The sequence below is a fragment of the Cebus imitator genome, unplaced genomic scaffold (assembly GCF_001604975.1).
Source record: "Cebus imitator isolate Cc_AM_T3 unplaced genomic scaffold, Cebus_imitator-1.0 Scaffold18, whole genome shotgun sequence".
Classification (NCBI taxonomy): Eukaryota; Metazoa; Chordata; class Mammalia; order Primates; family Cebidae; genus Cebus; species Cebus imitator.
In genome coordinates, this window is record NW_016107333.1 from 16,881,478 (window position 1) to 16,897,153 (window position 15,676).

Consider the following 15,676-nt stretch of genomic DNA (forward strand, 5'->3'; position numbering starts at 1 on the left):
AGAGCATTTTTGAAAGGGTAAGGAAAAATAACATTGACATTTTAGAACCAGTGTGTGTTTACATCATGGAAAAGGCTAGAAATCACAGTAGAAAAGTCTTTACAGAATCACTACCTATCACTGTATACCTGGCTATATATAAATCATTGGTAGGATACTCCCCCTTTCCCTGAATTCTAATGAAAGCATTGCTCCAAATCTATTATAGCTATACAGTTTTTATAAAATGACCCATGGGGAAAACTCCTTCTAGAGTTTAAAGCTAGGAAAGAGTTTCTTTCTCTACATGCCTTGATAATATTATTATCAATATAATACTATATAATATTATAATGACAGTTCTATAGCCCACCTTTGTCTTGATTATCAAGAAGCTCAGAGTCAAGTTGTAGTCTTAGTTGTAGTCATTTTTCTTAACCTTTGGGTTTTCTAAAATGTGATGGTTAATACTGAGTGTCAACCTGATTGGGCCAAAAGATGCAGAGTATTGTTCCTGGGTGTCTCTGTGAGGGTGTTGTCGAAGGAGAGTACTTTTGAGTCAGTGGACTGGGAAAGGCAGATCTACCCTCAATCTGGGTGGGCATGATCTAATCAGCTGCCAGTATGGCTAGAAAAAAGCAGGCAGAAGAAAGTGGAATGGGCAGACTTGCTGAGTCTTCCGGCCTTCACCTTTCTCCTATGCTGGATGCTTCCTGCCCTGAAACATCAGACTCCAGTTCTTCAGCTTTTGAATTCTTGGACTTACACCATTGATTGACCAGGGGCTCTCAGGTCTTTGGCCACAGACTGAAGGCTGCACTATCGGCTTCAATACTTTTGAGGTTTTGGGACTCACACTGGCTTCCCAGCTCCTCAGCTTGCAGATGGTCTATTGTGGGACTTCACCTTGTGATCGTGTGAGTCAATATTCCTTAATAAACTCCCCTTCATGTATAAATCCATCCCATTAGTTCTGTCTCTCTAGAAAACCCTAATACATGGATTACTTTCTTTTTTCTCTTTTTCAAATTTTTCTCTTTTAAGCTATTAATTCATATCTTTTACTACTGTTTCAATGGATTTTTATTTCACTGTAATTATGTCTTTTTATAAGTCTCCTCAAATGTTTTTTGGAGGTAGGCAGAGTATAAACATAGAGTCCACTCTAAGAAACATGAACACTTAGTTCATTGAAAGAACTAACAATAGTATACCAGGTGAAAATGATCTATTTAATCTCTTGAGTAGCTCCCAGAGAAGAAATTTCTGCTGCAAGTGCACAGGGTAATAGAGTCCTGTTTTCTTTCTTCCATTCTTATAATAAAGGCTTGACATCACTATCACAACCATTTCATGTGTCAGTAGCAGTAGGTGATAAGTATTTGGTATTATACATTTGCTTTTGTTAAAATAAGCCCTGGTGTTTCACTTATGTTTTATGATTGTACACATTTGGTGTGATCCAAAGAGATAATAGTGGAATTCTCTAAGGAAATTCTTGTTTGATACAGAATTGTATCAGAAGTTGATACAATAATCAATGTGTATATCTAGGGTATATATCTTACATATATAATTATATCACATCTACTGTTCTGATTATCATAGGAATATAATACACATGTCACATGGACAAACATGTATTCATTTTTCTAAATGATGGCTACAGCAGAGAAAACCAGTGAGTATTGTCTTTGAGAGATAAAACTGTGGAAATGTCCTTTGTAATATGATTAATACTAAAAGGGAAAGGGGAATTGGGTGAGAAGTTAGAAGGTGACCCAAAGGAGGCCTGTCAATAAAACAAATCCAGACTTAGGCAAGGTGAGACATAACAAAACTACTACAACCTGGAGAATGTACTTCCCTTAGGATTTTCAAGGATCTCAAAAATAAATCTAAAAGGTTTTTCTTTTATAGGGAGGGCTAAACAGAACTAGCAGAAACTTAGAGGTAAAATTGAGTGACAGGGCGGAGCTGAGCAGACATAATCATGAGGATGGTATAACAGGAAATGTTTCTGTCATCAGCTAATTTGGAATGAACTTTAAGGTGGGGTGATATAGCTCGTGTTTTTGTCCCCTAGTGTATTGTTCAATTTCACATTGAATTGTAAACATCAGTGTTGGAGGTGGGGCCTGGTGGGAGGTGACTAGGTCATGGGAGTCGATTTCTCATGAATGGTTTAGCATCATCCTTTTGGTGCTATTCTCATGATAGTGAGTGAGTTCTCACAAAATCTAGTCATTTAAAGTGTTTGGCACCTCCCCCTCTCTTGCTTGCTCCTGCGTGTGCCATGTGAAGTGCCTGCTCCCTCTTTGCCACCCTCCACCATGATTGTAAGCTTTCTGAGGCTTCCCTAGAAGGTGAGCAGATGCCAGGAACGTGCTTCCTGGAAAGTCTGCAGAACCATGAGCCAATTAAAACTCTTTTCATTATAAATTACCCAGTCTCAGGTATTTATAGTATGGAAAGAACAGTGTAACACAGTGAGATGTTTTACATTTTAGTGTTTGCTCAGGTTTGGGGCAAGCCAAAGGTCAGGAGCCTGTGAAGAGGAGAGACGCCTGACCAAATCTTGGTCAAGCCAAGTCAGTGGGCGAGAAATGGGCAATTGTGAGCATTTGACCAGGATCTGCAAACTCTTGAAAAGTATATGCTATCAAAATGCTAACTACTTTTTTGTCACATAACTTCTTATAAAAAGCTTAGTGGAGTCAAGAAGCAGGCCAAGTATAATAACACAAACTTCATTTCTTCCCACTTGCATCACTAACATGCACGTGATTACAGCTAGTCATGTAAGTCTTCTACAAAGTGGTGTAAGGTTTATTAAGAGAGTTGAGATGCTTAGGTGAAGGTCACTTTTGCTTATAAAGAACTTATCTATCTTACAGGCACATATCACTTACATTATGTATTTGTTATATTAATATATTTTAAAAACATTGTAAAATGATGATCTGGCAACATTCCCAGAAGAACCTCGTTGAAATACACACACTTGAAATTTATTCGTCATTTGTCCCTGCAAAATTGAGAAGTGAAAAGCTTTAAAGGGAGACAATCTACCAAAGCATAACTCATAAAACAAAAGATAAAAGTATAAGTCATGGAATTCTACAGTTGGAAAAGATCTAGCCCTACTGTTTTATTTTCAAAGGAGGAAATTAAGGCTCATTGTAAGGGTTTTTTTTTAAGTCATACAGTAAGTTGGTGCAGAGGCAGGAGTAGCAATCAGATCTCTGAGCTCTTTTGCTATTTGAGAGTGAACTTCGCGAATGTAATTTTGTTTCATAGGTTATTTACTAATGATAAAAACAAGGTAAAGCTATGATTTATTGTTAAATGAGAAGAATGAGTGTCAGAGAAGTGTATAGGCATGATTTCATGTTCTTAAAAGACAAACAATGTCTGTCTATCCATCTATATATCTATCTGGATTTATTTATCTTCTATTTGCATGTGATTGAATGAAATGGGAGAAAAGAATGGAAACACAACTATTTTGACTCCAAACTGATAAAAAGATGTAATTATATATTCATAAGCAGTATTCACTTAGGAAATTTTAACTAATTTTTAGCATTGATACCTACAAAATTTTATGCTTCACATATAAATATATATATGTACATATGTGTCCATATAAATATTTTATTTGTTTACCATTATATTTGTTTACTAAATTTGGATATACTTCTTTGTTTATTAAATGATTTAGACAATAAAAATAAAATTAATGTATACTTTTAAGAGTTTAGAAAATTCAGAAAAAGAGAGAGCAGAAAATAAAAATCACTGATAATCTTACCCAGAGATATCCACTGTTAAACTTTTTGCAAATATCCTTTCAGATTTTTGTGCATGTATGTATATTCAAAAATGAGATAATATTTTACTTTATTATTTGCATTTTCCATTTAGTAATATATTATGGCTATATTTCCATGGTAATACAGCTAGATACAATGCCATTTTAAACTAGGTGTTTAACATTTTATCATCAGGAATTACCTGTAACTTATTTTTAAAATTTTCTATTAATGGTCATTTGATTGGATTATATTTTTAAAACAACCATAAACAATGCTGAAATGAACATCTTTACATGTGCATTTTTTGCTCTTGTTCAATTGCTTCCTTAGGATATATTCCTATATGTGATATTCAATTATAAAATATTTAATTCCCTAACTCCCTGGAAGCTTACACTTGATTATCAAAAACATTAGTAGATAACAATTCCTTTGTTATTAGAAGAGAAGGCCATAGAATCAACCAATAAAAGATACAAAGTTTTTCTCATGGGTAAGTAACCTTCATTGGTCACTTAATTCTTCATTGTATTTTGGAAAAATAAATTTGTATCTAAAAATAATTTTTATGATGAGCTATGACTTATGAAAGTCTACTGTTTATCTTTCAAATTACTTCTAATTACTTTTATTCCTTCTTCTATTGTCAGCATGAAGGTCACTAATGGTAGATTTTATAAAATGCACTAACATTTATATGGAATTCATACAATTAGTGTTTTTTAAGTGTCTACAAAGAAGACTTTTGCAACAGTTTCCCAGATTTATTGTGAATGTGCAAGGGGTATGTTCTATCAAATAAGCATCATTCCTACCTCCAAGACACTTATATATATATTGGAAATAAGAAATCATTCTCTGCAGTTTGGAAATTTTTTTCTTTTAAGAAAATAATAGATGGAAGGGAAAAAAGAAATCCAAGGAAAAAAAAAAGTCATCTATTAAGATCTACTATGTACCAGGAATGTAGTTAACTACTTTCTCATTAACTAGAGCCTCCCAAAAATATTGAAGAAAGTGGATATTATTTATTATAGCTGTTTTCCATATGAAGAAGTGAGATTCAGGCTGATGAAATAATTTGCCCAAGCTGACACTGCCAGTAATTGATATAGTGAGTATTGAAACCTAGGTGACATATTTTTGACACAACATAAGTTTTCAACAACTTGAGTGTCTAAGTGATAGAATATATTATCTTTGGAAGTAGTGAGTTTTTCATCATGGGAAGTATGTTAGCAGATATTAGTTGATGTTGGTTGATCATATATCGGAGACATGAAAAACATTCCACTACTAAGGGACGATTTCACTTGCTCATCTCTTTAGGCCTCTTATGTCGTAAGCAAATATTAGACCACAGAATAATACTCAACTATTTTACGTTTAAAAGAAACCAAATATCACATATGAACATTATCTCTAATTTTAGAAGACTAGAGAATCTCAGCGGTATTTGAAAGATCAAAATTTATATTATGCATGTTATTTTTGCTTTTAAACACTAGTTAGAATATATGGTGCTAAATACATTTTAGTGTCTGTGCTGCTAAGAACACAATCGTTTGATTAAACAAGATCTCTTGATAAAGATGGTTAGCTCATGCTAGCCTAACAATTACTGAAATTCACATTTTTACATGAGTATTCTACTATCAAGAGATTCCTTAGATTTAATCCATCTGAAAAAAAGTCAGTAAAATGTTATATAAAATAATATTAAAAATAAATCCTCTCTTGATTTAGACAAAATAGTGTGCTGGTGTGCTAAAGTGTTCTACTACCCACCTTCCACAGTTGCTTCTATTAAAAATCATACTGCAAAAAGAAATAAAAATCAAAAATAAAATATGCCTGTTACAAAGCATTTCAGAGAAGCTTTTATGTGAAATTTAACAGTTCATGGAACAAAGAATATGACTGGAGGCAAGGAAAATTCTTCCTCTGAAAATAAGTGAAACCTAGGTCATCATTAGAGTTTGTGCATTCACTTTTGGGAGATAGGATATGTTCAGGGCTGTGACTCATTTACATACATGACTCTGTGGCCTGTGCTTTGGGAGGGCTGTGGGGTGTTAGCTAAAACCTTCCATGCTGGTAGAGTAGTTAGACTTTGCTAAGAGGAAGGTTGCTTCTATACTTACACCCCCTGAGATGGCTCTCTTTAGTGCATGTCTGTATGATTTGACCTAAGAGAAAGAAGAAATGTGCTAGGTTCCGTTATTCAATGCCAGCAGCATATTTTATTAAAAGAAGTGCGGACTTCAAGAAAAGAAAAATAGGGGTTTGAAGCAGCTGACAAGTCAACAAGCTACATAATTTTTCTGAGCTTTTCTTCATCTATAAAATGGGTATAATACTACTTCACTGAGTTGTTTTGAGAACTGAATACAAAAAATGTTAACAGTAGTAAATGCACATCATCTGATACACAGTTAAGAATGGAATACATTTTAGTACATTTTAGCATCCTTTTTTTTTCAGTTCTGTAATAAGGAGGTTGTAAACACATTTTTTAAAAAAACGGTTTCCCTAGAGTTTGGTGGGTGATATTCCCATTTAGGAGGACAGCTATCAGATGCATTGGTGACAAAGTACCTCCTGACGCAGACCCAGAGCTATGGGAGCAAACATGAGGGGCCTGGAAGCAACCCAGACATTAGGCAGGAACAGTTTAAAGGGCTGTCAAGATGTTTGCTCTCCTCTACTCAGAAGGAGACCCTTTTAGAGGAAAGGGACACATGAGCTCTCCCTGTTTCTGCAGACACAGAGAAAGAGGAGATAGGATCAGGAAGCCAGAGAACCTTTACTCTGCCTTAGTGAGTTCCTAAAGTCCTAGAAACTCTCTATGGGTGGGTCTCTACTGCTATGAGGGACTCTAAACTGTGATCTGGCCCTCAGATCCCAGGAGGAAGAGAAGCAAAAGCTTAGAAAGCAGGATTGCAGGAAGAATGTTAGCCACTGATTTCATGAGCTATTTATTTTCCAGCAAATGGCCTAAGAACTATGCTTTATCTATCCAATGTAGACAATGTACTCTATGATAAAATTCCTTATGAATTAATTTTAATAGCTTTTATTTATAATTAAAATCTAGATGACATATATTGACAAATGAATACAATTTAAGTATAAGAAGAAAATGTGAGCCTTAAAAATACATTTTAACTACATACTATTTTTTATGCAATATTTTTTTATCTTGCAGTTTGTTCAATGTAACACAAGACTATTAAAACCGGTTTAGAAATAGGAGGGTGTTTGTAAGATTATCTGTCACCCTTTTATTGTGAAGCTTGGGCACTTGACTACTCTGCATGTTTGCTGTAGTGTAATGACAAGCACATCCCGTGGAGCCAATTACTGCCTTCACTTTATTTAAGTGATCCTCTATCCCATCAAGAAGATCTTCAACCTGATTCTTAGAAAAGTGTGAGAATTTGAAGTATCAGTTCCAATGAAGGTGGTAAATTTCCCAACTTGAAAGCACTTTCTTATGATTACAATGACGATTAAAGAAAGAAAAGTTCAAAAAAGATTCCATATAAAAGCAACTTAGGAGTAATTATACCTTAGCTAGAATCTCAGTGATCAAAATGATAAAAAAGATTTCCCAAGAATCTTTCTGTGTGACGTGCACTCTAATGAGAAAGAGAAGCCATGCGTACTCTGATAAAAAGGCAAGCAAACTATATTTCTGAATTACCTGTTATGTTTTAGGCTATAAAGTTGAGCATTCTCAATCTGCAAATCCAAAATCCGAAATGCTCCAAAATCTGAATTTTTTGAACACCTATATGACACCAGAAGTAGAAAATTTTGACTGTATTTTGACAAGTCACAGTCAAAATACAGTCAAAATTTGGTTTTATGCACAAAATTATTAGAAATATTGTATAAAATTACTTTCACACTATGTATAGAAGGTGTATATGAATAACAAATGAATTTTGTGTTTAGATTTGGGTCCCAACTCTAAGATATTTCATTATATATATGTAAACATTCCAAAATCCAAAAAAATTTGAAATCTGAAACACTTCTGGTCACAAGCATTTCAGATAAGAGATACCTAAACTGTAGTAGTACAGTGTATAGTTTAATCTTGCAACAGTCTTATAAGGTGGCTATTAAAAGTCTGAGTTTCTAGGTGAGGAAATTGACATCAGAGAGATCAGAAATTGCAAAGCTGGAACTTGAGACCAGGTTCATCTAACTTCAAAACCTGTTATCTGAAAGGATTCTAAAAATGCAAACCTGAGAGTGCCTGATGATATAGAATATATTATCGTGTCAAATATCCAGCTTTACCAAAGAACAGGGTGTTCTACACAATATGAGGCATTGAATATAACTGAATCCTATGCCAATACTGATTTGTTTGGCATTTGAGTCTCATTTCAAGTGGGAAAATAGAAGTTTTGTTTGTGAAACTTATAAATTAATAAGTTCTGAGTGAGTATCAAAAAGACTGATGTAAAACAAATTCAGGAAATTATATTTATTCTTATTTCTGACTTAGTTCTGGATAGTTGATGTTGCTGAATAAGTTTCAAAATACTATATAATTGCTGAGAAAATTGGGGTGGGTGGAAAAAGAGAAAATTGATTTCTATTAGTAAAACTATTGATGACTCATAGAGAATGCTCAAACTTTGAGTGGGTTCATATTTATAGGAATAAAGATAAGAAACTTCTAAATCTTTTCCTGATCCAATAAATATTTTGTTTATAAGATATCTGACATTAGAAATGTATAAGTGGGGGACAGCAAACAAAAATGCTGAGACAAAATGGGCAAGAGCACACAAAATGTAATGCTGACTTTTGATCCTTTATCTCCATTGCTTATGATTTTATTCTCCCAATTGTCTTATGAGGCTTTAAGCAACGAACATAAATGTTCAAAAAACTACACAGCTCTGTTAAAGCCAGCCATAGCACTTGACTCAGTAGCCTTCCAAAGCAAAACTTTGGAGATAGACAACACATACTATGTAAAACAGTGTTTCCTCTTGCTCATTTTAAATTTACCTCCCATTAATTTCATTGCCTGTCTTTTCCCAGTTGTCGAGCAAAAATGTATGATCAGATCTCATCAAAATCATTTAGACCATTAGACTCTTCTTTATTTGCCAAGGTATCCTAGAATTTTAGGTTCTCTTTTAGTAACTACTCTTCTATGGTACCAACTGACTGGTGCATTTGTTACAACATGTATTCCAACTGACATACCACAACAATTCCAGGGATGACAGCAAGTTAAACATTAAGGTTTTGGGACTAGCTGACATTCTAAGATTCTTAAAGAAAGGGCTTATGTGTACTTATTTTTGTATGACCACAGCAGCAAACACAATGTCAGCATCACAATAGGACAAGGTGAGAGCTAACATTTAATATACATCTACTTACGTTAGATTTTTATGTATATGCCATCATGCATCTCTATAATCATCCTCTATTACTATTCTCATTTCTGTCAATGGGGAAACTGAGTAAATCACCTAAGATCAAGCAGCTAGTAAATAACAGAGCCGAGATTTGAATTTATGTCTGTCTGACATTTTCTTTTCCATGTGATTTCCCAACCCACACTCAGTACCCAAAATATGACTTGTGGAATGCCATTTTCATAGGGTTGTTTATCACACCTCTAGTTAAACCTAGCCTTGAGAGGGAATAAACTGCAACTCAGCAAAACTGTAATTCACAACTAGTCTAACGGCCAAGTGGAATGCTACATCCCATGGTCAATCACTTAGCACAGAGTAGTGTGATAAATAGGTAAAAATTCAGGCACACACAGAGCCAGCCTTTGTTAATAATGATGCTTCTTTGGGGACTGAGTCTCTAATTTCATTTTAACTGCCATTGCAGAAAAATGATAAATAAAAACAGTAGGTAGGATGGCAATATGAGAGGTAGAAAGAGAATTAAGAAAAAATAATTTGTGAGTTTGTTTACCACTAAAATACCCTTAAATGGCAGCTTTGTCTGAGTGGCATTTTTAACATTTATTTTTACTTTTTTATAATCACGATATTTTTATGGTTCTATGGCACTATATGTTTGAAGAATTTTAGAACATTAATGTTCAATGTTACCTAAATTTAACTGTGGACTTAATGCATGAAACACCATTACAGCAGAGAAGCGCTCCTAGCCTGAACATCCTCAGTATTGAAGAACTTACTATCTCACTAGCAGCCACTCTATCTTTGAATAAAGATAGAATGAGAAAAGTTGATAAGAAAAGAAATTCTTACCTTTACATCAATCAAAGATCTGTATTCTTATAATTTCCCTGAAATTATTCTGTTAGCACGTCTGAAAGAATTATGTGGCAACATATGTTGGTAGGCTGGTTGCTTGGGTTTTGGCAAAGTCCTCAGTGTTTGTCAGCATTTCTAAGTGAGAGAACTGGCTACACAGTCTCTCCTGGAGCTAATATCATACTTGTGTCACTAAACATATGTATGCAATTTTGAGAATTGGTTCCTAATTTTTCAGTTTTAAAATCTAATGCAAACTTGTATTTCAGAAAAGAGTATTGCTTGACCTTTTTAAAAATTATCACTCAATTAACATGAGTCCTAGTCAACTTAGAATAAAATAACTTCTCACTTGTTCCAACATAAGAGAAACAAGCAAGATTTTCCTACTAGGGACTCACTTAGACCTGCGTATTCTTTTTAGTGATTGCAATATTACTTCTTAGTCACCCAGGCCAAGCCACTGTAAAATAACCATTCTCCAACTTTCCTGGTCTTAAGAGTCACTTGGACTGCTTGTTTAAAAGACTTATTTGTTGAGCTCCGCCTCCAGAAATACTGATTTAGTAGGATGGAGCCCAGGAATCTTCATTTTTCACCAGTGCTGGACATGATTCTGATACAAGTGGTTTGTAGATCACATTTTGGGAAAAATTACCTAATGTTATTGTAACGGTAGTTCATTCAGTTTTGCTTCAATACAAAATTGCAAGGATAATACTATTGGGTTTTCTAGATATAGGATCATGTCATCGGCAAACAGAGATAGTTTCACTTCCTGTCTTCCTACTTGGATGCTGTATTTGTCTGTTTTTCACACTGTTATAAAGATACCACCTGAGACTGGGTAATTTATAAAGAAAAGAGGTTTACCTGATTCACAGATCTGCATGGCTGAGGAGGCCTCAGGAAACTTACAATCATGGCACAAGGAAAAGGGGAAGCAAGGCACATCTTACATAGTAGCAGGAGAGACAGAGAGTAAGGGGTAGTACCACACTTTACGACCATCAGGTCTCATAAGAACTCACTCATTTTCATGAGAACAGCATGAGGGGAACCACCCCCATGTTCCAGTCTTATCCCATTAGGTCCCTCCTTTGACATGTTGGGATTACAATTTGAGATGAGATTTGGGTGGGAACACAGCCAAACCATATCAGATGTCCTTTATTTCTTTCTCTTGCCTGACTGCACTGGCCAGAACTTCTAATACTGTATTGAATAGGAATAGAGAGGGCATTCTTGTTTTGTGCTGATTTTCAAGGAGAATGCTTCCAGCTTTTGCCTATTAAAAAGAATGAGATTATATCCTTTGCAGGGACATGGATGGAGCTGGAGGCCAAGAACAGAAAACCAACTTCTGTATCTTCTCACTTATAAGTGGGAGCTAAATGATGAGAACACATGGACACATAGAGGGGAACAACACACACTGGGGGGCCTTTCAGAGGATGGAGGGTGGTAGGAGAGAGAGAGTCAGGAAAAATAATGGGTACTAGGCTAAATACCTGGTGGTGAAATAATCTGTACAATAAACCTCATGACACAAGCTTACCTATGCAGCAAACATACTTGTACCCCTCAACTTAAAAGTTGTAAAAGAAGAAAACTACAAGGATGATAAGATTTGGGGTGTTTTCATAATTTTTCATATATGTCAACTGAGAATATCAAAATGAATCACCAGGCTTTTTTGTTTGTGATGTGTGCCTGTGTGTTTGTCACAAAATTCACACTTTTTAACTGTGCCTGTCTTACACTAAAATGGTCATTATACCCAGCTGTATTGGCCTAGACGTGTGTGTGTGTGTCTGGGGGGCTCCAGACACATTTGGTGCTAATACATAAGTAATGCAAATATCTCTGTGTCTGCTACAAAACACAAACAAGAAAAATAAATAGACTTTGATATAATATGGCCTTCCACTTCCACTCAGAGCTTTAGTTGTAGGGGAGAAAATAATACTTACTAAGAGTAATATATCAAATAGTGATTGCAAAACCAACTATTTGCAAAAGTGTGCTAAGTATTAATGGATACATGAAGATGATTAACACACAGTTCTTGCCAAATTGGAGCCTGCAACTTGGCAGATGTTGTTAGTCATTTTGGTCAGGTAAATGATTCACTGAATAAGAAATATTAGTGTATTAAGTCATCAGATTCTTTAATGCTTTGAAGTGCTTCATACTGAGCTCTACACAAAGTGGAAACCTCGTGTATGTGTGTGTGTGTGTCTATATATACATTTGAAGACAGGGTCTCACTACCTTGTCCGGCTGGTCTCAAAGACCTAGGCTCTAGCAATCCTCTGGCCTCAGCCTCCCGAGTAGCTGGGACTACAGGCACGTGCCACGGCACATAGAAAAACTTCACTGGCATAGTAAAATAGCACATGGGAAGATCCTCTCAATTTGCTAAGTAAATATTATTATAACTGATGTTGCTTATAGGGCATTATTGTTAGATCTGAAAGTGGAATGAAATAATTTGTAGTTACTGTTATAATTTTTTAAAATGCAATTATCTAAAGATTCCTGTAATTTTCTCACTGTTCCTAAGCACATTTATTCATTATAATGTAGAGGAAGGTTTCCCTTACTTGTGATCTCACCATTCATTTCTTTAAGTTCATTGTTGATTCCAACATCTATGGAACTCATTATCTTGTCAATCTGTGAGAAACAAAAACCATTTAAATGGATTATTACATTCACTTTTAACATTGCATTTTAAAATAACTTTCAAATGAAGGGAGCAAATATTTTTGGTGTTATTACCATAGTGTTCCACAGTTAAGACTAATAGAGAAAAATTTAAAGGGAAGTAAACATCTTTGGGATTGTTTTATTAAAATGTAAGGTATGCTCCTCTTTCTTAAACTTTCAAAATTAGCTTGCCTTTTCTTTGTGTTTCTTGAAATAAACTTTATACTTGGATAGTTTGGTAATTTAGGAACTGTGTATTCTTCAAACTCAGAAAGGGCTGTAGATAAATTCATGTGACAGGCTTGCTCTCTGGCATCCTTCTTCTCCTAACTAAGAACATATCTCTCATCCAACTGGTAAAGGAGCAGGTTTCAGGGTGTGGAGAGCATGGCCACTGGAGCAAAGTTTTTTGTTTTTTTGTTTTTGATGGAGTCTCACTCTGTTGCCCAGGCTGTAGTGCAGAGGCACTATCTTAACTCACTGTAACCTCTGCCTTCTAGGTCCAAGCGATTCTTGTGCCTCAGCCTCCCAAGTAGCTGTGATTACAGGTGTGTGCCACCACACTCCGCTAATTTTTGTGTTTTTAGTAGAGACAGGACTTCACAATGTTGACCAGCCTATTTCTGAATTCCTGGCCTCAAGTGATCTACCTGTCTTGGTGTCCCAGAGTGCTGGGATTGCAGGCGTGAGCCACTGTGCCCAGACTGGAGCCAAGTTCTAACCAAATGGCTTGATCAGCCACAAGTTTATTAGTGGCATCTAATCACCAGCATCTAGGCATGAAACAACTTAATTCTAAGATCTAAGTTAAATGTTAATTAATTTTACCTCCACAACAGGATTTCAGATGATATTCGCTAAACTAATAAATATAAGAAATGGCTATACTTGAGAAACTAACCATCTACTAGTATGAAATTTAAAGGAAGATATGACTGTTTAAGCTGTAGTAATTTATGGCTTAACGCCTCTACTGATGTTAACAATCCTCTCCTGAATATGATAGCAGGTTTCAGAAAGCAAGATGGGCATTACTTAAATGTCCCAATTTTGTTCACCCTGAAACAGATGCAGAGATATTAAGAGATTTTCCCAGACAGCTCACTTCAGAATATCATTATCAGAACCATATCCATTTCTAGTTCTCTGAATACTATAATGACCTATTGTGTTTCTAAACCTAATCCAACAGGTACAGTCTTTTCAGAGATAATATGTGATGTGTTAGAATGAAATACCAAGAGAGACTGTGGTTCATTCTTTGAAGAAATTCAAGAAAAAGCAAGAAACTTTATTATTTTATGATGCAGTCCTCCTCGGGGACAAGGAATGATATTTTATAATCTTACAAGAGTACTTACTTTCTAAATAACTTTATGAAATTAAAGAACTTTGTCTTTAAGTAGAGCTTAAATTGGTGATATTTGAACCTCGAACATTTTTTTCTTTGTTTCCCTGATAGCTGCAAAGGGGAAATATCAAATGATGTGTGTTTATTGTATGCTGCTTGGAGAATAGCTAGGACACTTTATTTACTAAAGATTCTAAGGAGCTCCTCTGAAAATGTAAGATACTTTAAAGAAGGGAGACAAGCTAAGAAAGAGTTTGGCAAGTAGCAAAACAACACAGAGCAAAATACCAAGCTTTTTCTCAATTTGTCAGCTGCAATGCCTGGTAGGACAAGATGTGAACATTCTCTTGTACCTCATAGCTAGTTATTACTTCTGCTTGATATCAATTTCTATGGAAACAATAGATTAACCCACATGTGTGGAACTGTGTTGGTTTTTATACTTGCTGTGAAATTACCATGCATTGCCCATAGAAGAATTTCCTTCCAGTTAGAGCTGTATGCATTTGTTAATTTTTTTTTTATTTTGAAAGACCTAAAAAGCTGAGAATCCTTCCCCCAAACCTCCCTCAACTCCAAAGCCTTATATAATGAACAGCAAGAAGAACAAATCTTACTTCTTCCCATTCCGATGTGAAGGATGGTGTTCTTTCAGAATTTCCTTTAGAACTGGGTTCTGCAGTGGAAGATTCGCTCCAGTTAACTCTTGATGTTTTCTCATTGGACGGATAGGCAATGAGATCGGAATCAGATTTAGAGACATTTTTTGACAAATGCATGTCGATCAAGGCTTTAGGCAATGACCTTATTCTCCCCAGAGTACAGGCTCTCTCCACAAATCCCCCTGTATTCATAACCCACTGGTCCCCATTCCGGGATCCACTCCTGGTTGATCTTGTGCCAACAATAGTATGGTTTTCGAGTTGGTTGCTTTTTTTGTGAAAAATTGTTCTACTGACCACTTTGGGTTTAATTTTCTTTACCAAAGGTTCTGAGTTATTTTCTATTGGAGACTGCTTGACGGGCAAAGGACTTTTTGCCAAACTGACTTCATCTTGTCCTTTTTCACACTGTTCTCTTTTCCCATAGAGATGAAATGGATTTTCAGGGGACTCGCAGGCTGGAGAGGATCCATGGAGCAGGCCTGCAAATTGCCCAGGATCATATTCTTTCGGGGGATCATTGTCATCTTGTTGGGAGAGGTCATCTGCAAAAGGAAGGAGGGATATCAGGATGCTTGTTTATAGAAGGTTTTGAAAACCATGATATAATAGCAGTGCCCTGAAGAACATCTGCAATACCCAGACATTTGCTTTACTGCTACATAGCAATACATTCACTTTATGAAATACCCATGACCCCACAGTGCCATGTATAGAATGAATGTATGATTATGAGTGTGTGTGTGTGTGTATGTGTGTGTGAATCATTCTTCCTGATATATCTTAGAGTTCATTTCAAAAGTGTGAATTGTGTATGAATTGAGTGACTTCATTCACTTCTTCCTTGAACCCAGGGTGTATGTGTTTTTTTTTTTTTTT

At 35.5% G+C, this 15,676-nt stretch overlaps 1 protein-coding gene across 16 annotated transcripts in view; it reads right to left on the reverse strand.

Moving 5' to 3' along the window:
* Window positions 1–15,676, reverse strand: part of ANKS1B (ankyrin repeat and sterile alpha motif domain containing 1B) — a 1,267,908-nt gene that overhangs the window by 511,158 nt on the left and 741,074 nt on the right. For 13 of the 16 annotated variants that reach the window (XM_037734055.1, XM_017511056.2, XM_017511003.2 and 10 more), the window contains exons 13-14: window positions 14,753–15,342; window positions 12,679–12,751 (exon numbers count right to left, since the gene is read on the reverse strand). In XM_037734055.1, the coding sequence (XP_037589983.1) occupies window positions 12,679–12,751; window positions 14,753–15,342 (663 nt within the window). The remainder of the gene's footprint in view (window positions 1–12,678; window positions 12,752–14,752; window positions 15,343–15,676) is intronic. The other 3 variants (XM_017511074.2, XM_017511038.2, XM_017510994.2) reach the window with 1 other exon arrangement.